Raw genomic sequence first — 24094 nt, 5'->3', positions numbered from 1 at the left:
ACTAAATAGGGTTATTCTTAAATATGTTCCAATAATTAGTTATTGCTGTGAAAAGAAACTAGAGCTAAATGTAACTTTTTTTGTTTTGTTCGAAAGTCTTATACTTAAATAATTAAAAGGTTTAAACATTGAATATGGTGGGTTAAATACCTTAAACTTGGATATTACTAATATTCTTAAAATTACATAATTTGTTTACTTTTGGCCTCTACGTTTACAAAACGGTGTGCAATTTTAATTGTGTCTTGTGAGGAATTAAATGATCATTGTATTAATGAACTGATCATGTTTTGCAATTGCTTATTTCCCTTGTTTGCTATGTTCACTAATATGCCCCTAGTCAGGCGCTTGATATTCATTTGGTAACATGTATACACGCATAGTTAATACAAATAAGTATTTGTTTAATACTTTTTATCGTATTATAACGTGAGACAGACTAGGCTATTCAGATTGATATTTTGCGGTATTGAAAGAATATTATGCTCCACACAGTTTTATATCGGATTTTATCATATTTAAATACTATGTAAATTGAAAACTAAAGTTTGCAAGTGTTAATGCTTATTTATATTTTAATTTTAGAACTAAATGATTTACGAATACTTATTAACAGTTGTTTATGTGTTATTATATTCCCAGATTCAGAGTTTGCCACAGGCAGATCGATACTTACTGTTCAAGATCAATATAAACTGGACGTGGAACAATTAGCAGAATATGGCGTAAGAGACATGAAAATTCGTAGAAATTTTGAAACATCGTTCTTCTTTGAAGAACACATGATAGGGTAAGCTGTTTCAAATTAGTTTTCAACCAAAATTCGTATTGATTTAAACAGTAACTCCGTTTGTGTTCATAATTGTGTAAAATGGAAACATTTTTTAAGTAAACATTGTCTTGATTTTCACTTTATAAAAATTCGGGACCTCTAACAATTGCTCTCTCTCTCTCTTAATAATTTTCTTTGAAATAAAAGGAACTTCCTGTAGCTAAAGCGTATTTGTAATACTTTTGCTTATTTCAATCAATCTCATTAGATTGAAGTTGACATTTAAGAAAAAATGGATAAGCTCGTGTAATAAATCTATACACTGTGTTGCTTCATGTGTTATTATCGTTTTATATCAAGTTACAGTAACACATGCTTTGCGGAATCAACAATTAACGATCCTACAAAAGATGCGACTGTTATTGACGAACAATAGCGTTACAAGATCACAAAATATTTTAATGTATATACATGTAAAGATATGTGCACAGTTTATGCAAAACAATAATAACGTATTGACTTTATAGAAGACAAGGCATTTATTTTCAGTGATCAGGGCTTTACCACTAACCTCACATACAGAGATTCTATAACAGAATGGACAATTCAAGCCATAGGTAACTATTGAAATTTCAGATTTTTATATGTTGCAGCATAAAAAGGAAAACGCCAGATAGTGTATGATCAACAATGCCGTTTATATTTCATCATAACAAAAACATATCTAATTGAACTGTTGAACAACACCCGGAAAAGTCCGTCCAAAATACGTAATACCGTAATTGCTAAAAGATTTCGGACACTTAAAAAAATATTTTTATTAAAAAATTACACTTGTCTGAATTTTTTTAGAAAACTAATTAAGTGTCCAAAATTATGATTATATTAAAATAAAAGCAAAACATCAATGCATCGTAGTTTAATTGTGATTTACTCTTCTTTTTCTACTTGGAAATAAATACAATTTCCCAGCTTTGCTAACTCTTGCCTAAATTTATACAGAGCAAAAAAGTAAAAACATTTAACATTATGCTGCCTTAATAGGACGATATCATTCCAAATGCTGTGGGTGGAATCGATTGTTTTCTACCAGTATAAAAGGGTATTTACACATGTACGCAAATTGTATGGTCCTTGCCCTCAGGCATGCATCTGCTAGGTTTTATGACCTTAATCTGGTAGGAAAATTCCATGATCGAAGTGTAACATAATAAGCGAAGACAAGGTCGATATCTGATAGAATAGTGCTGTAAAATATACTGTCCGAAAATTATAGTCATTTATGATAGACAAAACCTCGCATGTCCGAAAACTATCAGTCACGAAAAATATTTTTTAGGCTAAAAAAGAGGGTGTCCGAAAATTGAGAGTGTCCAAAAACTTCTGGTTATTGAGGTATTTAATTAATAGTTGACCTCATTTATACATAAACATTTTCGTTTCAGGTATATCTGAAAAGACCGGTGCTTGCATCGCAGTTCCCAAAGAAGTGAACGCCTTTAAAGAGTTTTTTATTCAAGTCGATCTGCCTTATAAAGTAACACGAAAGGAAAATTTCAACGTGAAAGTAACGGTGTTCAATTACATTGACAGTCAAAAAGATGTAAGTTCTTTTAGGAAAAGCCGTATGTTAGTTCTATGGGCATTTTCTGATAAAGCTGGTACTATTTTGATTATGAGGAAAACGTTTTTGCATAGACACATGTGTTACTAAAGTGAAGACTTTATTGTTAAGTAACTATGGAAATATCAGTTGTTCACAAACATAAAGCAATTTATATAAAAAAACTACATCAACATTATTTGGCAATAAATTGTATTACGATCCGTTAATCCATCCAATAATTTTTAATTAGTTCATTGTTATGGTAGGGATTTATGAGTCCTGCCAAAAAAAACAAGGAATAATTATTGTATCATTCTACCGAGTTTTTTTTAACTACTATGATTGATTTACCAATTTATCAAATTATTATCTTTCTTGATATAAAATTCTGGAATATTTTAATTTACAGCTCGCGTTTAAAAAGCCGAGTTAAACAGTTTAAAAAGGAAGTATATTATCTTCTTCATTCCTTAATGTAGAATATAGGGTATAGAAACAGTCATCCACTATTTGTTATAACTATGCACTTTTGTTTAATCCTGACACTTATAGGCTCGTGTCTACTTGAAAGGCGTAGATGCGCTGTGCTACAGCGCCGCTCCCGGCCAACATTCACCACCGCAGTCAATCACCTTGGTGAGTAGCATTTAACGGTGTGTTTGTTCGTTTTGACGTTACTTTATCACCAAAATGCCTTAGCACCGTATATTGCAGCTTTAATTTACAGCATAAACGTAATTGAACGTGCACAATAATACAGTAAATGTCAACAAATTGAGATTAATTAATAATTGCTTAAATATAAAAACATGGTATTAATTCTTACTCTTTTAAATACGATTATGTGAACTAGCATACATATTTGTTACTTTAAAATGCATATACATGTATATCTAAGTTCACGTTTATTTAAAATTGTGCGATTGATTCAGAAAACAAATATAACGTAGCTTAGCATAACGCATTATGCCTAGATTTTCTTTAGATTTCTTAAGAATCTAACTCTAGATTAAAGCTTCTTGTTCAACCCCTCAGGCCAATACGGCTGTCTTCAGCTCAATAGCAAAGCCAATATGAATTCAACTAATTAATAACATTATACACAATAACATATATAATGCTTAATCATTAAATTCATAATATTTATAATTCTACACATACACAGATGGTCATTCTGCCATTTGATGCAATTAATTTAAATATGGATCCATAGTAAAAAAATTGAAAATTTATATGTTTCCGTTTGACAGTCATTTGTGTTAATATTTAATTAAACAAATGAAAATTAACACAACATATGTAGATTTTATACATTTTTAAATATTCATACTTAAAGATCAATTTCAAGAAATATATAAATTATAATTTCACAGCAATTTTTTTAAGGACCGTATTTGTGAAATTTTGTGCAATCATGCCACTTTGAAGAAACGTAGTATAAGTGCAAATATTTCCACAGAAAATAAAGTTGTACGTTTGTAATTATGTCATAACCACAGTTCAGTTTTGAGCTGCACATAAACTTGTGATACTTCAAAATCCATTTATTGGCACAAAAACCTTGCTGAAACATAGTTGACAGTTTTAAAAATCAAAGGTCGCATCAACGCTATGTAAATCGTTTGCACCGTTTGGTGAATTCTTTAAACGCCGATTGTTATAGCATGTAAAATTGCAAACGATCAATTACACATGAATAACAACCGTGTCTGGAGATGCTAAACGAAAACAAGTTTAACAATCGTTTGAAAAACATATACATTCAATATAAGAAAACAAATTATATGAAACCCAAATTTGGTTATAATTTTTTCACAACATACTTTCTTTAACTATTTACCTTTGTTTACCTTGATATATGACTGGGGAAATGAACTTGCTGCGCATAATAAACACTGACTGTGATCCTGAGAGAAAATTAAAACTTAAATTAGACAAAGTGATACAATTTCTATGATTTCCCACATTTTATGACAGTTTATGATATTGGAAAATATTTAAGTTTATTTTTTGACTTATATATATTGATATATCATGTTATCAATAGTGTTATTTTATTAATACAGTGAACACGTTGTGATATTGTTATTGTGTATGTAAGTAATTTCAAACAAAATTAACCAAGTTTTGTAAAAACTAATTACTGATCCCAACTCAAATAGATTCAACTAAAACAAATGTTTTCTTTTTATTCAATATAAGACATACACTGTATACATGTATTTGATCATACAACAAAGTGATACCATGTAGCAGCAATAATGTTCAAACATGTTATACAGTATATGCTAATATATACTTTTTTGACCTTGTGGTTTCCTTTTGATTTAAAAAAGATAAATATTTATTTAATATAAGAAAGAAAAAACAACAAAATAATTATGAGTAAGTATGAGTTGCATAATAAAGTGGGTAGAAAGCATACTGGACGTGTCTATGAAAGTTTAAAGTGTTTCCATTTTTGTTCAAATATATGAAGTGTTTCATTGTTAAGGGCTATTTTTTTCTATTTTAATCTTTAGTCTTAAATAAATGATAAAACAGTTCATTGTAGTTTTTGTTTTCTGTATTTAATGCTGAATATAACATATTTCATTAATAAAATTGACAGCGTTATTAACCTCTTGTATTTTACCCTAAACTGATGTCTAAGAGAGATAGTTTAACATTGATTGTTGTTTCTGTAGAAGGTTGTCAATTGATTCCATAGAGATTTAATATGTTTACACTCCCAGAAAAGGTGTTCTATCGTTGCAATATGTTCACTACACATATCACATAGATTTGTGTTGGATAGGTTGCACTTAAAAAGATATTTATTTGTAGCTATGATTCTCTGGATGTATTTATATTGAAAATTTCTCAATGTGCTATCAGTGGTAGATTTATATGGCATGACGAATATTTGTTTCAAATTAAATTCTTTTTCTCCAAGAAGGTTTTGCCATTTAGTTTGAGCTTTAGAGAGTTCGGCAGGGTTTTTGATTTGAAGGGTGTAAAATATTTTGTTCGTTTTGTTTTGTTTTGCAATTATGTTTTCTACGAATGTTTTTTGAGTGAATGGTAAGTTATTTGTATTGATAACAGCTTTAATATGTATGGGTATACTTTTGATCAATGTGTAGTACATCAGAAAATTACTTGTGGGTATTCCGAATATGTAGCATAAGTTATCAAAAGAATAGAAGTCGTTTATTCTGTAGTCGTACAATTGATCTATATATTTTATGTTTCGTTCAAACCAATGTTTATAGAAAAACGTTTTATTGTAAGTAGTTATGTCTTTTTTGTTCCATAAAATGATTTGACTGTTTGTTTTGGTTTCTTAATTATGAGTAACTTTACACCATGCCGATAGAATATTCGATAGAAATATGTTTTTGGTTGAACTTTTATCTAAGATATTATCGTCGATATTACATTCAAAAAGTAAGGAGTCACCATATGTTTTTAGAATTTTCTGGTAGAATAGTTTCCCTTTGCTTGTTTTGGTATTATCTAAATATCTTTCTACCCAACTGCATTTGATTGCAATCAGGAATGAATCTATGTCCGTAAGTCTGATACCTCCATACTCTATTGATTGAATTAATTGAGTTCGCTTAATTTTATCAGGTTTACCGTCCCATGTGAAATTAAATATTTCTGATTTTATATCTTCAATAATATCATTTGGTGGTTTCGGGAGAACTGTTAGCGTATAAATTAATTTAGGGAGTGCAAACGTTTTCAACACGATGTTTTTTCCGATAAGTGTCAGTTTATGAAGCTGTCATGATTTTAAACAATTTTTAAATTTTTGTCATTTAGGCAATATGTTTTTTTAGAATTGTTTCATTTTCATTGGGTGTAAAGGTTATTCCTAACGTTGTTGCTTCATCTGATGTCCAGTTGAATTTCATTTCTTTTTTCAGATGAATATTACTTTGTTTAAAATTACGTAGTCGTAATACAGTCCATTTTCTTTTGTTTAGTTTGAGACCCGATGCCATTCCAAAAAGGGTTAGCGATTCTATAAGTTCAACGAAAACACATATTCAATTAGGAAGTTATTTTAATCATAATCTTATTGGGTTACCTTCTTTAATCTTACACATTGTGTAATCACCCAAAATAAATGTGAATACACTTGCAATTCAATACAAACAAACATTCAATCACTGTGTGTTGAGCAAGTAATTTATCTGTACACTCGATATACACTTTTTCAGTTGTAGCAGAATGGGAATGCTGTTGATACATATGAAGCATTACTATTTTTTTCATTATCAACAAGCGACCCACTTTTATATTAAGCAGAAGTAAAGTTTTGACATATATAAAATAAGACAGTCCTTTGCTGACTAATAATGATGTTTTAACAATATCATATCATGATTTAAGCAATATATTAAATACCATACAGTAACATTTAACCATATTTTAAGTGTGAGGTAGTTGCTGATCTGTTCCCTTCAAAGCTAGTCTGAGTTGATACGCTTTATTAAGATCTTTTATTTTGTCGCACATATGTGTGTACCTTTTCATTGTCATATCTTAATTCATATTATTTTTACGGCAGTTTTTATACCATTGGTTTTGTTCAGCAGCAATCTCACAAATACCTTTAGTAATAATTGTTATACTTTTAGAAATAATTGTTATGTAAATTTGATTTATAACTTGCATATTCTGTGTTTTAAACCTGAATAAAAAGCAATCAATCAATCAATCTGCAGAATCAACTGTATGTGCCATGAAATCGACCAATGATAAGTACTCGTATCTTATATTGGGCTATATGCTTGCTGCAGACAAAATGACTGAACTAATGTTATAACTCTGACTTTAGCCTCCGAACGGCGCAAAGACTATTACGTTTCCCATGATACCCCTGGAAGCGGGAACCTTTCCAATCATTGTGTCGGCATTTGTGACGAGCGATATAACGCCAAACGCAGATATGGTTGAAAAAAAGCTCCTTGTTGTGGTAGTATTTCCTTATTAAAATACACATAATACAGATTTAATTGTCTTATTTGAGGCAGAACGTATGCTATGAGAGATTGTTCTCTCTCTCCCTCTCCCTCTCTCTCTCTATGCTCTTCAGATCGAGCGAGGGAAAAAGGCTAGAAAGAGCAAGAGAAGAGAGAAAGAGACAGGAAGGCGAGCGATCGACTCTCGCTCTCTCTCTCTCTCTCTCTCGCGCTCTCCTTCTCTCTCTCTCTATCGTCTATCTCTCTCGCCTCTCTCTCCTCTTCTCTCTCGATCTCTCTCTCTCTCTAGATCTCTCCTCTCTCTCTCTCTCTCTCTCATCTCTCCTTCTCTCTCTTCTCGCTCTCTCTCTCTCTCACTCCCTCGGTCTCTCCCTCGGTCTCTCTATGTGTCTGTCTCTCTCTCTGTCTGTCTCTGTTTGTCTGTCTGTCTGTCTGTCTGTCTGTCTGTCTGTCTGTCTGTCTGTCTGTCTGTCTGTCTGTCTGTCTGTCTGTCTGTCTGTCTGTCTGTCTGTCTGTCTGTCTGTCTGTCTGTCTGTCTGTCTGTCTGTCTGTCTGTCCTGTCTCTGTCTGTCTGTCTGTCTGTCTGTCTGTCTGTCTGTCTGTCTGTCTGTCTGTCTGTCTCTATCTCTCTTCATAAATTTTCTCTTGCAATTATTACTCCGAATTGTTTTTCAATTCAAACCTTTATCATCCAATTAAGACTCCAACATATAGTCAGATATATTATTTACGTTACGTTATTTTTGTTTAGAATGAGGGTATTCTGGAAAAAAATGAGCTTGACTGTATGTCTTGATCCGAATAACCAAATGGAAAACTGCGTCCAAGGCCCAGAAGTGAAAAATAAAGGTAAACATTCGACGTTGAAACGTAATAGTGAATGAGTTTGTATTCTCGAAAGTTTCGTTTGATTAACCTCATTACTCTTTGGTTTCGCACACTTCATATTTTTGTACACACTCTTTGTTTTTAGCTCAAATAATAATTTCGATTGACTTTATTTTTCGAACGCACACATTTTCCAGTATAATGGTAATAAAACATTAATTAGGAATACAAGAAGTCAAAGAAAAGTAATCATGGCTCTATTTGGGTATAAACGCGAGTGAACTTCATATATTAATCACAATTTCTCAGGACAGTTAATATTAGTTACTCAGTATTGATGACCTTCGATAGGCAACAATAAAGTCTTGCTGAATATTCCGCGGTATTCACAGTTTTGTTTTGTGTCATTTCTAGTTATACCGGCTGTCATTTAGCTTTATTTATGATAATCGCAACTCTTATGAAAGTTAGTGTGTTGTTTGCTTATCGCTCTTTAGTAATATCAATTGAGTTATCTAAGTCACAACTTCGCTCAAAATCGAAAAATAGGAATATAGGCTTCAATGGTATGGAACTATATATGAACATGTTAAGACATAATAAACTCTATATAAGTATATCTTAATTCAATTTTAATATTTTAAAGATTATACTAAATTATAATAATGATATCTTTTTTTCTATATTCAAAGTTAAAAATATGGTATCTTTCTTTAAAATAACATGAAAGAGATAAACGTTTGATGAACTAAATTTATTTTCATGTTGTCTTTCAAATTGTCGGACAAGTAATTATGTTTCGATGTCTGAAAACTAAAAATAACTAAAAATCACACAGTTCATTTCACTCTAGCATGGTATATGAATTTGAGGTTACTGAATATTAATGTATCTTTATTTTTTATTGCGAACTGGTTTTTAATTCGATAATGCCAGTTTTACTTATATTTGTTTTATTTTTATTTTTTCCAGATGCAATTAATGTAGGTGACTCTCCGTCTGTGAGAATGGAAATAGAGCTACCTTTTCCACTTTCGTCTTTGCCTGGAACTGCAAAAGCAAATGCATACATTAAAAGTAAAAGCGTTCTTATTAATTGTGTAGCGAAGAATTTTATTACATTACTGTTTTACAATTTTGACTCTGATTTGTTGTTCGTATGTTAAGCGATTCGTATGTTGTGATATCCGTCATCCGCCTGTAATTCCTTCTGCGCATGCAAGCTCGCGTCTGTGAACTTCAATTGACATTTAATTAACCGCTGGGTAAATTTGACAAAACTCTTGCTGTATAGTCTTTAATGAAATTATTCAAATCGTTCGGGTTCGTTGAACTTCACGGGATCCAAAATGGTTTTTATAAAATGAAAAATACTTTTACATAAGGTCATATCTGACAACGCATCGTAGTGTTGTTCTTTAACCATTTTCATCTGGCGTCAAAACTCGCCTCGCCACGCTAGTGACTTGTTGTCTGTGAGAATAAACTAGAAAAAAAAAATTTTAAAACTTAATTTAACATCGCAAAGCATGTATTAATCATATTTTGTAAGAAACATACTCTAGAAGTCCTCTATTTTTTTATTGGATCACTTAGGGTTAACATAAAAACATAAAATAAATAATTCATGTTGTTGTTTTATGTGATTGAAAACCTGGATGCGTTTATCATTTGACATGATGAGCCTTGTTAACTTATCTGTGCGTCGGGTTGTCAGACGTATCGCACGTTTGCGAAATTGTGTTCGTTATGTATTACGAATGCAAAATATTCCACTTATATTTTTGTTTCAACTCCGCACGATTTCAGGGCAATTAAAATATTGTTGTCCGTATTACGTATTTACACTCAATGGTTTTGTCAATCAGGTATACCTTTCATAGACAAGTACCTTGGACGCTTTCGCGATACGGTTCGACAAGTTCCTTAAAAAAATCGCTGCACTACACATCCGATTATTGTGTTGTTAAACAACAGATCCGTCAACATAACTTGTGTGTTGACTAGTCTTGAAATAATTAATTCTGCCTTTTAGCAATAACCTTTTATTGGCAGTTGCCAGTTAATAACGTGGTAATAAGCACTTGATACTGTTGAAACTGCTGAACAAGGAAAAGTGCGAATGTTCCAACTCTTCACCGCGATACGAGTTAAATACTTTGACATTGAAATAGCCTCACGCCAATGCGACACTGCTCGCATGAGATTGCTAGATCTGACATGTTAAATATTTTAGAGGGAATTGTTTGAATAATATCGTGTATGTTTGAAAAGGAGTTATGCATCAGACAACAGTAAGCTATACAATCTTCACAAATGGAAATAACCCTACACTTATGGTATACATAGTTATTGATCTCGTACACTATACTTCCTTTTAGTTTAAACCAATTTATTCAAGCTCGATTTCCTTGAAAGCCGAAGGCTTATTGAAACGATCTCGGGTCCGTTTCCTGGGAAAGGAACCATTACTTGCTGTCTTTGTAGGAGATTCAAGGAACGCTCCCAGTGGGGATCGAATCCTTGACCTCCCGGTCGCTAGGCGAACACCATGTCCACAACGCCATGGCGACCTGTGAAGCTCTGTTTCAGAATTTATTTTTATTTTTCTGATTAAGCTTTGTAATCACTTACAAACGAATATATATTTGTTTTACACGTTTCATATGTCACGTATTTGAATATGTTGAAGTTATTGCTTTGATTATATTAGATTTTTCTTCGAACATGATCATTTTCACAGAAATCGGAAAAAAGTTTTATATAGCCGATCTATGCTCCAAGACTAATTTGAGAGACTTAAAACTAAACTATTCGAAAAAGAGCTATCAAGAGATAATTAATAAAATCAGAATATTAAGCTTCAAATATACACACATCGCTAGATAAATTCCCTGCACAAAAGGACATGACTTGCTTGCTCCTTTCAAATATCCCAATTAAAAATAACGTTGCGTCGACGTTCGTTGTGTACCCTGTGTGCCGTGGATGATAAGGCTCATGTAAGACTGCTGTTTAGTAAAGTGAATATCGGGTATCAGAGTACACTTACCTGTTAATTCTCTTTTTACCAATCAACAGGTAATCTGATGGGAGATCCAGTGTCTTGTGTCCTGGAAGGAGTGGACAAGATGTTTTATGAACCTCATGGCTGCGGTGAACAAAACATGATACACACAGCACCTATTGTCTACGGAATGTATTTCCTGAAGCAAACTGGACAAATGGAGGAAAAACATGAGGATTTTGGCACTAGATTCATGCGAAATGGTAATTTATTGAAAAGCTGATTGTATAAGTTGTTTTTTTTGTTTGCAATACATTCACTGGAATCGTCGCTTTTAGAAACCACTTTCTGAAAAGGTCTCTGATATCAATATAGTCGATATCAGTAACACATTCGTTACTGTTATTTACGTGTTAAAAATCTTGACAACATACATGGCATATCAATCAGTATTATACTTCTCGCTCGTATTCCATTCCGGTATAACTATTATAGTGTGACTTCTTTAGGCATATGATGACGTTATAACACAGAATATTGTTCTCTATGGGGCACAAGAAACTCGTCAGAAAGTATTTTGAAAAAAAAAGAGGTGCATATAGGAATATTACAACCACGTGGCTTGCTCTGTTTTTCATAGCACTCGAGTTACCGCCGTTGGTTTGATACGTCGTAATGCTAGCAATCCGAATGATACAAACTACTGGACCGAAAAACTAAATATTATCGGAACAATCGACTAGAGTAATTAAATGTGCACATCATTAAAATATTTGAACAAATTCACTACAATGTTAGCCAAAATGTACTCATTTTGAAACATGTTAATTAGACGACAAAGCAGAAAAGAACAGGCAGAGCTGACAGTTTATTTAGACTTATATATTAGTACATCGTGTTTAATGCATATAGTTATAAATAAAGAAATGTCAAGTGTCAGTATACTATATTAGGTAACCCAATCAATATTACTATGTATATATGTTAATAGGGTAAATACAATTCCACAACTAAATGCAATGAAATTTCTAAACAAAATAAGAACAGAGAACAAAAACGATTTTGAACAGGAGAAACATACTACTTTTTAAGGCAGTAAGGACAAATTACTACGTTTAATTTACTTTGGTATATATACTAATAATCCAAATACTATCAGTGACTGTTTAATTTCCAAAGATAATTTCAAAGAATTGTTCAATCGGAGAAACTGTATCACCTTTGTTTTAATATTATGGTTTCTTAAACGAACATTTACTTCGTGGATGGCGTCTATTTCGTATGACTTTATTCTTTAATATTTTTATTTTTTAATTACGAAAAAAAAACGGCATTACTGGTTTGATTGTTTGGGATTCATGTTTCAACGTCGTCATGATAAAACAGGAAACATGAACGAAAAGTATCGAACTATTTAATGCTTTAATTCATCTCCACAATCGTGTATCAATTAGCTATAGTTCGTTTCATATCGTATGTAAATAATATCGATATGAACGGCTTTGTTTCCAGTTTTACATTTATGTCATAATTAACATGGGTCTTGGGTTCAAACATATTTCGGGTTTTGGTTTCTTTTATAGTAGAATACACATCTTCCTGTGCTGTTGAAAGAACAACTTTTATTTAAGCACGTTTATATTCATGCAAAAATAAACAAGTTTAATTCATTGTTGTCATACATCGAATCATAAATGAGTATTCATTAGCTGTACCTGAGCCGATGTTTTGCAAATGAACGACTGCATTTTTGATTTTCGTTACTTTGACTTTCTGTTATCAAGAAACCGATTTTTTAATATAAATAAATGATTTTTTATATCAATTATTCGATTTTACAATTTCAAAAATATGGTCAGTGCTTTTTGACAACAATAGTTCAATTATACGTTATCAGACAAACATTTCTTGACGTAAACATATCGAAATCGTTGATATAATATAATAATTTGTTGATGACAATCAGCCTCTCTAAAAATAGAGGTCGAGAGGATACATCTATAGACGAGACATACCACTAATGCTTATTATAACCAATGCGAAGTTTTTAATTGCTGTTTACGTGTTATTCGCATCGAATTCAAGAGACAATGGTTTGCAGCAAATATGTTGTTGTTCACTCGCAAAATTCGCCAACGGAGTTTGCTTCGATTGTGGGACTTCGTTTGAAAGACAGAAATAAATAAGAATAAAATATAACCTACGGTCCACCGACTAAATGTTTGTTTCGATATAAATGTTTGATATAAGAAAATGAAATTTATCTAAAAAAAATCGAATTTACATTAAAAAAAACTGTCTCGCTCATACAACTAATGGCGCCCAAACCGTGTATATGTACTATAATGATTTTGTTTAACTTGACATGTATTGATTTCTAATTTTATATTAAAATTTGAAAATTAAGTTCAGGTATATAAATACCATTGAACAATTATTAGCGCATTTAGGGTTTCAACCAGTGTTATCGTGACGAATGCTTTGACTGCGATGCTTTTCATTTATACATGTTTAACAGGCTGTGAATTCAGACATATTGTTTCAAGCATGAGGGACCCGACCAATAAATTGATTGATTAGTTTCAGCCATATGCTATTTTAAACAACAAAGACAATAATAGACAATTGTAATTATACATTCTTAAAGTCTTTCGTTTTTGAAAAACCATCTAAAAATACAAATATTTAAGTTCAAATAAAACACACTTGGTATTAATGCTTAAAACGTTTACATACATTTACCGATTAATCAAAAGTGGCTAACAAACAAACGACGACTAATTAAATAGTTCTATATTTCTTGCAGGGATTACACGCCAACAATCCATGTATCAGAAAGATGATGGGTCTTATGCAGCATTTCAAGCACGTCCATCAAGTTTGTGGTAATTTCATTTCTGTATTGAATATTCAGTTATTGTATATAGTTTTTCAGTGCCAAATAACTTCCTTGCATTAAATGAAATACTAAACAACCTGGAACTTATCATCAAATAAATAGCAAATACAAGTCTTCTATATGTAATGTAAGGCCTACGACACATAATACAAAAATTACAAGCATTAAATAATTATAATGGCATTTCCAAGATATAGGAAATATACACTCATTTTGGGGTGCCATGTTCATATTTATTCAATAATCATACATATTCCACAGTACATCGTATAGTTATAACACATCGAAGTAATCAAATATGCATATATGAGGTAATTTGACAATAACTTATTTGATAATCTTAACTTATTTGTTATTTATTCACATAAATATATAGTTATTTATTTGTGTTTAGGTTAACAGCATTTGTTGCAAAAGTATTCTGCCAAGCCGAGAACGTTGTAAAAGGTCTTGCCAACACGGATAGCCTTCAGAAAACGTTGGCATACATTTCTAAAAATAATTCTGTTGGTTCGGGCCATTTCCAGGACGATGCACCGGTTTTAGACAGGGGCATGCAGGTTATATCAACATTTCACATTTATGTATTTAATAAATTGTTTTCTGGATTCGGGTATTATATTTTAGCATGAACATACATAGCATACAAAGGGTTGAACTTGATTTGCTTTTGAATTAATATCAGACACATTTAAAAAGTGTATTATCTTCTGAATATTTTTGCATTTTTAGTATTTATATTAGACTAAAACGTGACAGAAGGTTGTAAACAATTTCGCTATAATCCTATAACATATTGGCTACTTGTGTCTTTCAAGAATAAGGGAATTTATAAGGTATGGTGACATCGAAATCTCTATTTCTAAGCGTTATTACTTACCTGAGTAATTAAACATAATTATTTTACAGGGTGTGTTGGGTCAACACGATCCCAAATCAGATCCGTCGTTGACAGCTTTTGTTCTGACATCCCTGCAAGAATGCAAAGAACGAAAAGAGGTATGTTGACTTTTAAGACACAAATACATCTTAACAAATGTGCATTGAAATCAAGCGTCATAAAATGCTTAAATTCAATTATGTATCATGTCCGGGTGATATTAAAACATACATCTTATGATTCATATTGCATTTTCAGGATGTTCAGGATTCCATTTCACGGGCAATGAAGGCACTTGAAGGGTTACCAGTGAAAATAATTAACAACAATCCATATCTTCTTGCAATATCGACATATGCTTTAGCTTTGTCAAACAGTGCAAAGGCAAATGGATTTAGAAGGAGACTTTACGACATAAGGCAAAACGATAGTGGTATCTAATTAAAAAAAAAATTATCTTATATTTTATATAATTCTGGAAACACAACGGAGAATTATTATTTTAATAATGGGTTGGGCAATTAACGATTGTTTTAGCAGGGAAATAATGTATGCAAGTGTTGTCATGTATCGGAATCTAGCAAACATCAAAAATATGCATCTCATTCAATACTTGTGTTACTTCATTCATGTGTTTTAATCCTTATATTGTTACATTATTGATGGTATCCGATAATGTGTCTGATTAGTCCAGTCATTAGTAGACATGCATCCTCTCTGTGCGACAGCTTGTAAATTTCCCGACGAATGTGATTATTGCTGGAGGTCACAACACTAGACTGGTGGATATTCCTATGGATGTCGACTTTAACACAATACAACATACAGTTTGACCATATTTAAGAGTTTATTTACTTTCAGATCGTCTGTATTGGTCTAATAGCGGTGCTGCAGACTCATATTCAGTAGAAACGACGGCATACGCCCTCCTTGCCTTCCTGAAATTTGATGACTTTAAGACAAGCCACAAGATAGTGGCATGGTTGACGGCTCAGAGCGATGCAACCGGAATATGGCGTTCAACTCAAGTAAGTAAATGCACTCAATCTCATGTTCAAATTCACATTGTTAAAAAAACCGCCTATCATAAAGACAAATTTGTAACTTAAATAGTAAAAGTCACATGATGTGTTTTGATGTTGTTTTGTCTTTTATTCCATGTAATTACAAAGGAACTCAACGAAACACTGGTATAGAAAACGCGATAGACCTACACAAAGACTTTTGTTCCCGGTTTTCTCTAAAATTTCATCTTTCGAAATATTGGATTTTGTTGTGACAAACGTAGCGGTATTGTGAAATATTATCCGTTTACCCGTTTCTGTTTTGTTTAGGACACTGTGGTTGCCATGCAGGCCCTTGCGACTTACAGCGCGCGCACGTACAATCCAGAAGTCGACCTTCACGTTAAAATTGAAAAGGGAGATTGGATAAAGAAAAGCCATGTTAACCGTGAAAACTCCCTACTACATATACTTATTCCAAACGTACGTAAATGCACTTTATACATGTTCAGAAAAGTGTAATCCTTTTACATTCTATTGGTTTGTCTAAATATGATTTAACTAGTATGCAAGAATTGCATTATATTTGTCAGGGAGTCTCAGTAGGGCAAAATACTCGGGATATAACTATTGGAGTTTGTGTTAAATTAATCAAAAGCCAAAGATATATTCAAATATTTTATATTTTGGTTAAATAGTTTTTATCTGCTGTATGAATGCACCAGAGGCTAAGAGACTCGATTGCGATTGTCTACTTTGAATACTAGCAACGGATAAGTCGAAACAATTTATATAAGAGTTTTGAAGCTGTAATCGTGCAAATAAGAGAACAAATACAACTTAAAACGTTAGAACTTAAAGTTTAAGTATTACTTGATTTCTTAAAGGAATATGACTACGCAAATCGAACACTTTTTTACTTGTATTCCCTCTAAGCTTTTTTTAAATGACACTAAAATATATTCGATAAGAAATCATACAATAATTAGTGTAGTCTATCTAAGTTGTTGGCGTAAATTAATATATTTTATTACAAATGAATTAGTACACATAAAATAGTTGGGATCATATAACACACAATTGTTTTAAATCAAGCGTTAGATATATTTGGAATAATGAACAAACGTATACAGTTTTGGGCATTTAACTTTATTTATGTATTGCCCTCGGTGGTAATGAAGGTCATAGACCGGACGGACTCGTATAACTTGAAGGTATGAACAAACACAATATTGTTGATTGAAAATGGGCACGTATTATTGAATGCCATAAAAGAGATAAAAATAGAACAGAATCTTTCCAGAAAGTCATAATTGGTGGTAAAAACACGCATATACACATACAAAACATAATTTTGACCATACTGGATTACCACGTCACAGTCTGGAAGGGAAAAAAGGGCCACAATGGCCAAGACCGAATTTGATTGGTCAAAAGAGCCCATGTGACCCCGCACTGAGGTTATATACAAGTAATTAAATAAAAGGCTTGAACAAGTATAATGGTAACATACACTTAAATAATTAAGAAGTCGTACAAAGCATTAAGGTCTTTTATGTGTGCATAAAATATTATATATCTGTCTGTTAGGTTATGTTCTGATAAAAGCAAGTTCTGCTCGAAAATATGCTTCCTCTGAAATGTACTTGGAGTCAAACAATATTAATGAGTGTTTAAATATGACGATCTTATCGCTGTTAACATCTGCGTAAATGTGTTATTAAAGGTTATTAAATCAATCATTTAAGGTTCATACTATCGCCATTGTTGTTCGACATCAGATAAAAACAGATAAGACAGACCCTGTGTTTTTCTAACTGCTATTTGTTCATCCTAATAACGACAAAGTATATGAACAAAAATGTTTAAATAAATTGTTGATATTACGCAAGTCATAACTTTATTGTGGAGGACTTACTTATCCTATATAACGAAAAGCATTCATCAAGCGCATGCAATATATTATATATTTTAGATGTTTAGAAGAAATAAGTTAAAAAAAATTCAGTACAATTTAAATAATTTTCTCGGAACAAATGTTTATTGAAAATGTATTTTTTATACACAATGGTTTGTGGATTTTTTGTTAGTCCTTCATTTGTATATTTTAGCTTCCCTTAAAAACTGGCGAAAGAAAGTTTTATGTCACAGTTAATGGAAGAGGGTCAGGTGTGTTGAAGATTGACATGTTTTACAACAGGAGAGCTGAGGATGACGAAATTTGCCCTTTTACGATCAGTGCAATCGATGTTAAACCCGTAAACAGCGATATTGCTAATAATCCAAACAAGGGTGTCATCAAAAGCAGGTATTGTTAACGGAATTGTACATAAAAGCATTACATTTTGAACATTCCTGGGCGATTGAATATTAATATAATACATGAACAGTTGTTTCGTCATTCCTTTTAAAATATACGAATGTGTGTTCCCCACTATTTTCACCGGTGTGTTGAACCCGGTTCGGTTCGGTCCGACCTAATCTGGATACTGCGGTAACTCACAATCATTAATAAAGGCTAATAAAACAAGGTATATGGGGTATATCAAAGTTATTTGTGTTGTTTTTTGGTTAGACAAACAATTAAGTCTGCATGGTTATATCAATAAGTGAAAACTGTCCGAATAATCGAGATCCTGCGATTACTAAAAGATTACATATGCTATGTTGATGAAACTCGGTATGTTGATAGAATATCATATGGTGATGATTTCCGTTGTTTTTTTCTTACAAAAATTGTATTGGCTATGGCATGTCCAAACAATAAGGTTCCTGAGATAACTGAACACGTTCGTAAACTAGGTTAATTAATCTTGATATGTAGAGAGAGGTCGTTAGAGAAATTTTTTATATTAGTTCGTCAACCAAAATATTTGCTTTATATGGTATAAAAATATTTGAACTCTAAAATGTAACTCATCACTTTTATTACATCGACCAAACAGCAGCTTAAAAAGACTTAACTACTTCGTGTTTCTACATACAATTGGAAATGTTTCTTTTTTGTTTGCTATGTATTGCTTGAAAGCATTTGGTAAAATGTATTAATGAATGATTCGTTTGTGATTGATGAATTCGTGTAAACCAAATATTGCTTTGGTAATAATTAATGTTTATATAATTTATACTTTGATTCTACTCAACCATTCCGGCAATTTTGATATTTTCATGTGAAATCTTAGCAACGGAAAGTAACTGTGTAAAGTTGACTTATCACCATTATATTTTCTGTACGGTTCAGCATTTCGTTCTCTGGGTTAAAAATTATAAAATTATTATTCACAAGGGGATGGTTATATACTTTTCTTCTCTCATAAAATCTCTGCAGTGTCATATGTATTTGGTACACGAGTCTGACAAACCATTTGAACAAGCACTCTGATAAAACTGAGCGTATTGCATGAGCGTTAACTGTCGTCCAAGATTAACATGGGATGTCCGCATAGGATAATCGGGATTGACGCTTTGTTTCCTAGACTTGATTGTAGTTTCAAAAACTACTTTCTTTAAACGAAAACTCTCATAAAAGCGGAAAAAAAGTTGACACTGTTTAGAGTGCGCGCATATTCAATAAAGTATGTGTTTCCAGACCTTGGCTCAGTCTAATATAACAATGCTTGTTTTAAGGAAGTGCAATGTGTGTGGACATGAATGCCACGAACCTATAGACATTGATTATCCGACTGATATGATTAGTTTGACCCGCAAGAAACGACAAGCTAGACCAGTGCAGACGTGTATTGAGTTCTCAGTCAAGTAAGCATTCAGCCATTTAAAGCGGGTATATACGATTTTGTCAAATATTTATGAATTTACATAAAATTTGTAAAAAAATATGTATATATTTATTTCAATATAAATTAAAATAAAAGTTAAGAAGAACATGTGTCCATAAATGCGAAATAAGCCATATATTGTATTCTGAAATTGAAAACGGCTGTACAGCCGAATTCGCCAGCAGGTATAACATACATGTACGATGTGAATCTAAACTTAGTTTAACGGTTTGTTTGAATTCCCGCAACGATATCTATTCATACGACACACGAACACTAACTCCGATCCTAATACAAAGACGAATGCTTCGGTTATTGTAGGAAAATATGTACGTCACAATCGGCTCGGGGCGCTTATTTGTCTTTGCTGCATTTTATGAAATTCGGCTTTAATGTATAATTTTTCTTTCCCATTATATGTTATTGTAACATATTTTATCAATATATTACAATTAAACACATATAAAAAATCGTATATACCCGCTTTAAGAACGTTTGTGAATCTGTCTGTATATTATTGTAATCCTAAGAACTAATTTACCAATACTCAAAGCTAATTGTGTTTAGCAGTATGAAAGAAACTTTGCATTATATCTTTGATCTTTTTGTAGAATATTTACGATACTTTTTTTAAATTTTAAATCCTTTTTTTAAAGAAATGTTAAAGAAAAAACAACAACCTGTTTAATAACAAGTTATGTTTAACGATGTGTTGTGCGAGTATACACTATAACATCATTATACATTCATAAATCGGTTTCTATAAATGACACATACGTCTCTCTTTCGTTAACTATAAAGCGAATGACAGAAAAGACGAAAATTGTAATTAATTCTAACATTCTATACCCTTGAATAAAATTCATTTTAAATAACGGTGTAATTTTCGTCGATCAACACTTAGATGACGATGAAGCCAACCTTGTTTACTAAAAGTAAAACCAACTTAGTGTACCACTTATATATAAACAAATAGTCATGGCCATGAATATTAACGTTTTCAATTTTCGATTTTAGGTCAAAGCCGTCCGCTAAGAACTCTAACGACGCAGGTATGTCTATTGTGAAGGTGAACTTGGAGACGGGCGTCAAAGTTGTGGAATCTGACTTAAAAAAGGTCAGTAGCAAGTATTGCTAAAGCTTTACCCTAACTCAAAAAATATATATGGGTTCGGCGCATTTTCTCGTGCAAACGTATGTTTCTTTGTTTTCATTTGTGTATATTTAACCGTCACATAAAAAGTATTACGCTTAACGATTTATTGAATATGGAAAAGGGTTAAACTTTTATATAAGCAGATGTCATTATTAAAAAACTTGTTTAATGTTTCATCTATACTACGAGCAGTATTTAATTCATTACCTCTTGTTAACTTTGTCGTTTAAGCTTAAACTGTGTTTCGCCTTATAAACTCGTTTTCAAACATTTAAAGGGGCCTTTTCACAGATTTTTGGAAGATAATGAAGTTTGTCAGTAAATACTTTATATTGATAAACATTGGATCTAAAAAGCTCGGGTATAAAACAAGATTAAAATTTAAAAAGAAAAGAAAAAAATATCCCTCAACTGGGCTCGAACCACTGACCCCTCGAGTAAAAGTCTAACACTTGGACCACTCGGCCATCCGTACTCAAACAAGTAATGATATATTTTATACTTACATACTATATAAGCAATCCTCGTAGAGTCACAAAATATAACGACAACAACAGAAATCTTGAAATTATTCAATCGTTTCCCGTTGCAACGCTTTATAATTTTCAGGTTTTTAAATCGTCAAAAGATGCATAAAATGGATATTGTATAGCATGGAAATTGTTCAGTATTACTGTTTCCTTACAAATATCATAACTACAACGAAAATTTGAGAATCCGAAACATTTTATTTTAATTTTGTAAATTTACCAAAACTGCAAAAGGCTCCTTTCACAAAACTGTTTTCTATTGTGTCGATGTTTAATTGCGATACTATGAGTTTGATATATAGACACAAGTCCATAGTTCTGCTAGGTATAGTATGCAACTCAATTGGTTTAACAAGCATTTTTTGCATGATCGAGGTACAGTATGCTTCTTGATCGGTTTAAACTAACAATATTCTGCATCGACAATTCCATTTCGGTTTGACTTATACAACAATAGGCTTTTTGTTGTGTATTTTTACGGCGAATGGATACTTATATTTAACAAAATACTCCAGGAAAATAACGAGTGTTGATCTCCAGATGATATTTTGAGAATAAGAGTGTCTGTATTTGCGATATATTGTAGATGCAGAAGGAGAGCGTGTTTCCCCGCTACGAGATGCCGAAGGATGGACAAGGATTCGTTATCATCTATCTGGACAATGTATGTATATGAAATAGTCAAGAAATAAGATACTAAAAGATTTATATTTATTTAAACAATTTTGCAATAGTGACACGTATTTGTTCTCAGAAAGTACATTTAATAGTAAGAATTCATGTATAAATAAGTTCGTAACACATTTTGAGAATAGCTTTTTCATATCTTTGCATTTTCCGTACTAGTGTAACAGTTTGTAAAAAATCAGCGTGAAAGATGTGTTTATGTGTTAATGTGTAAAGCAGATAAAAATAGTTTTGTGCTAAACAGTCGAACTGACTTTCCCGTAGCTTTCTCCTATTTATAGTAACACAGTAGGCGAGTCAACCATAGCATTATGTGGCCTTTCCCGTATAATGCGAGCTCAGACGCTCTTAACTCGGTCATTAGTCTGTTTTTGTTGACTTACAAAGTGATCTTTAAGTCGCATAAAGGGGTTATATATGCATATATTTGTTATAGATAACGTCTGCTGAGACTAAACTAATATTCCGACTGGAGGACCAGTTTTCAGGCGACGATTCAAGCCGCCAACCGGCAACTGTTAAGGTTTACGATTACTACAAGCCAGGTAATGTTGTTTCAGCAAAATAATGGAAATAATGGTTCTTACATTATTGCTTTTTTTTCAAAGAATGTTTTGTTGTTGCGTTCATGCGCCATGGTAAGATTCACCATCGTTTAGGAAAAGTTGGGTACGCGTTATTGAATGTAAACTAAAATGAAAAGACAATACCTTTAAAACATCGTTCTTTCTTCAAAGTGTACCTTCAATGTTCTGCCACAAAAATAAATTAACCAAACAAATAATATAATTTTTGATATCGCTTTAATGATTTCCTGCTTCTGAAACAGAAATGGATTTAACAAGACACATCTTTGACGTGGAACATAACTTTTGTTTTGGTCGGTATATTCAGCAAACAACATTTTTGTAGTTTTGTATTATTTAAAACGGTTCGGTTGTTAGTAGTGAAACCACAATGAAATCAAATCACAATAAATCGTTAAAGTTCTGCCAAAATATTCGCAGCGTTCCTTTGCTAAGAATGGTACTGGTACTGTTTGCGTATCAGATGAAAGTAAATAATTTAGGTAATGTTTTTAATTCGACATCTTTCAATACGTAAGATATAATACTATGCAAAGATTTTTTTAAATGGCAAACACACTGACAAACAATCTTCAAAAGACATCAATCAGCAAGTCAGTTAACTGATGACGTGCTCACATGCTATGTCATTCATCTGTATAGAGTAATGCAGCTAAAATGCCTTTATCATGAATTCTCCTAAAGTCTATTCTATGAAAATGCCATGTACGCTACGCCACCTTTAAGGTATTATGTGTATACCGTTATGAATACTTATCAGTTCACTATGATAATTACTGTTTTATTTAAAAATAAGTTATTTATTCGACGCCTAAACAAATTCGCAACATTGGTCATTTGAGCGTTTTGTTTTAAGTAATAGAAGACACAACTTAGAATTCATTGACATAGTGCAACGTATGAGGATGCAGCTGCGGACCTAGTGATTTCTGTAGCGCAAAACTCCGAAGAAATTATTAACGTTATGGACATGCATAATTTGTGATAAAGTATATTGGTTATATCCCGTCACACCGGACTGGCATTCCAATTGCGTGTTTGCAATAAGACTCTGTAAGAACGTCAAGGACGCGTTGTGGTCGTCGTCCACACCTGCGTCCACACGCAATGAACATCAAAGTTGGCTTCCTTATTTGTGCATGTTCAAAGTAAACGCTTATTCTCCCGTCGTCCCGGCTAGAATGCCTCAGGGTTGACCCGAGAACGGACAAGCAAGGACCTCTGCCAAGATTTTTGTTGAGTCGAAGAAGACCCGTTGTTGCATTCAGCATTCAGACACGACACACAACACTTACATAAGCGCTCTAGCTACCAACATAAGCAATTTTCAAAATCTGACTGCTTCCGTCACAGGAGATGCCAATGCGTAGTAACGGGGCATTAGAA

The 24094-nt window shown here is 32.4% G+C and overlaps 1 protein-coding gene across 1 annotated transcript in view; it reads left to right on the top strand.

Moving 5' to 3' along the window:
• LOC127839862 (venom factor-like) overlaps positions 1 to 24094 on the top strand; it is a 70105-nt gene that overhangs the window by 40064 nt on the left and 5947 nt on the right. The window contains exons 19-38 of the mRNA XM_052368253.1: positions 643 to 790; positions 1322 to 1389; positions 2218 to 2375; positions 2931 to 3014; positions 7210 to 7347; positions 7468 to 7523; positions 8106 to 8203; positions 9155 to 9259; positions 11264 to 11452; positions 13996 to 14074; positions 14483 to 14648; positions 14998 to 15087; positions 15227 to 15401; positions 15830 to 15996; positions 16303 to 16455; positions 18084 to 18280; positions 19600 to 19728; positions 20766 to 20865; positions 22021 to 22098; positions 22558 to 22666. Of these exons, the coding sequence (XP_052224213.1) occupies positions 643 to 790; positions 1322 to 1389; positions 2218 to 2375; positions 2931 to 3014; positions 7210 to 7347; positions 7468 to 7523; positions 8106 to 8203; positions 9155 to 9259; positions 11264 to 11452; positions 13996 to 14074; positions 14483 to 14648; positions 14998 to 15087; positions 15227 to 15401; positions 15830 to 15996; positions 16303 to 16455; positions 18084 to 18280; positions 19600 to 19728; positions 20766 to 20865; positions 22021 to 22098; positions 22558 to 22666 (2487 nt within the window). The remainder of the gene's footprint in view (positions 1 to 642; positions 791 to 1321; positions 1390 to 2217; positions 2376 to 2930; positions 3015 to 7209; positions 7348 to 7467; positions 7524 to 8105; positions 8204 to 9154; positions 9260 to 11263; positions 11453 to 13995; positions 14075 to 14482; positions 14649 to 14997; positions 15088 to 15226; positions 15402 to 15829; positions 15997 to 16302; positions 16456 to 18083; positions 18281 to 19599; positions 19729 to 20765; positions 20866 to 22020; positions 22099 to 22557; positions 22667 to 24094) is intronic.

Source organism: Dreissena polymorpha, chromosome 7, assembly GCF_020536995.1.
Source record: "Dreissena polymorpha isolate Duluth1 chromosome 7, UMN_Dpol_1.0, whole genome shotgun sequence".
Classification (NCBI taxonomy): Eukaryota; Metazoa; Mollusca; class Bivalvia; order Myida; family Dreissenidae; genus Dreissena; species Dreissena polymorpha.
This window is presented reverse-complemented; position numbering and strand designations above follow the sequence as displayed.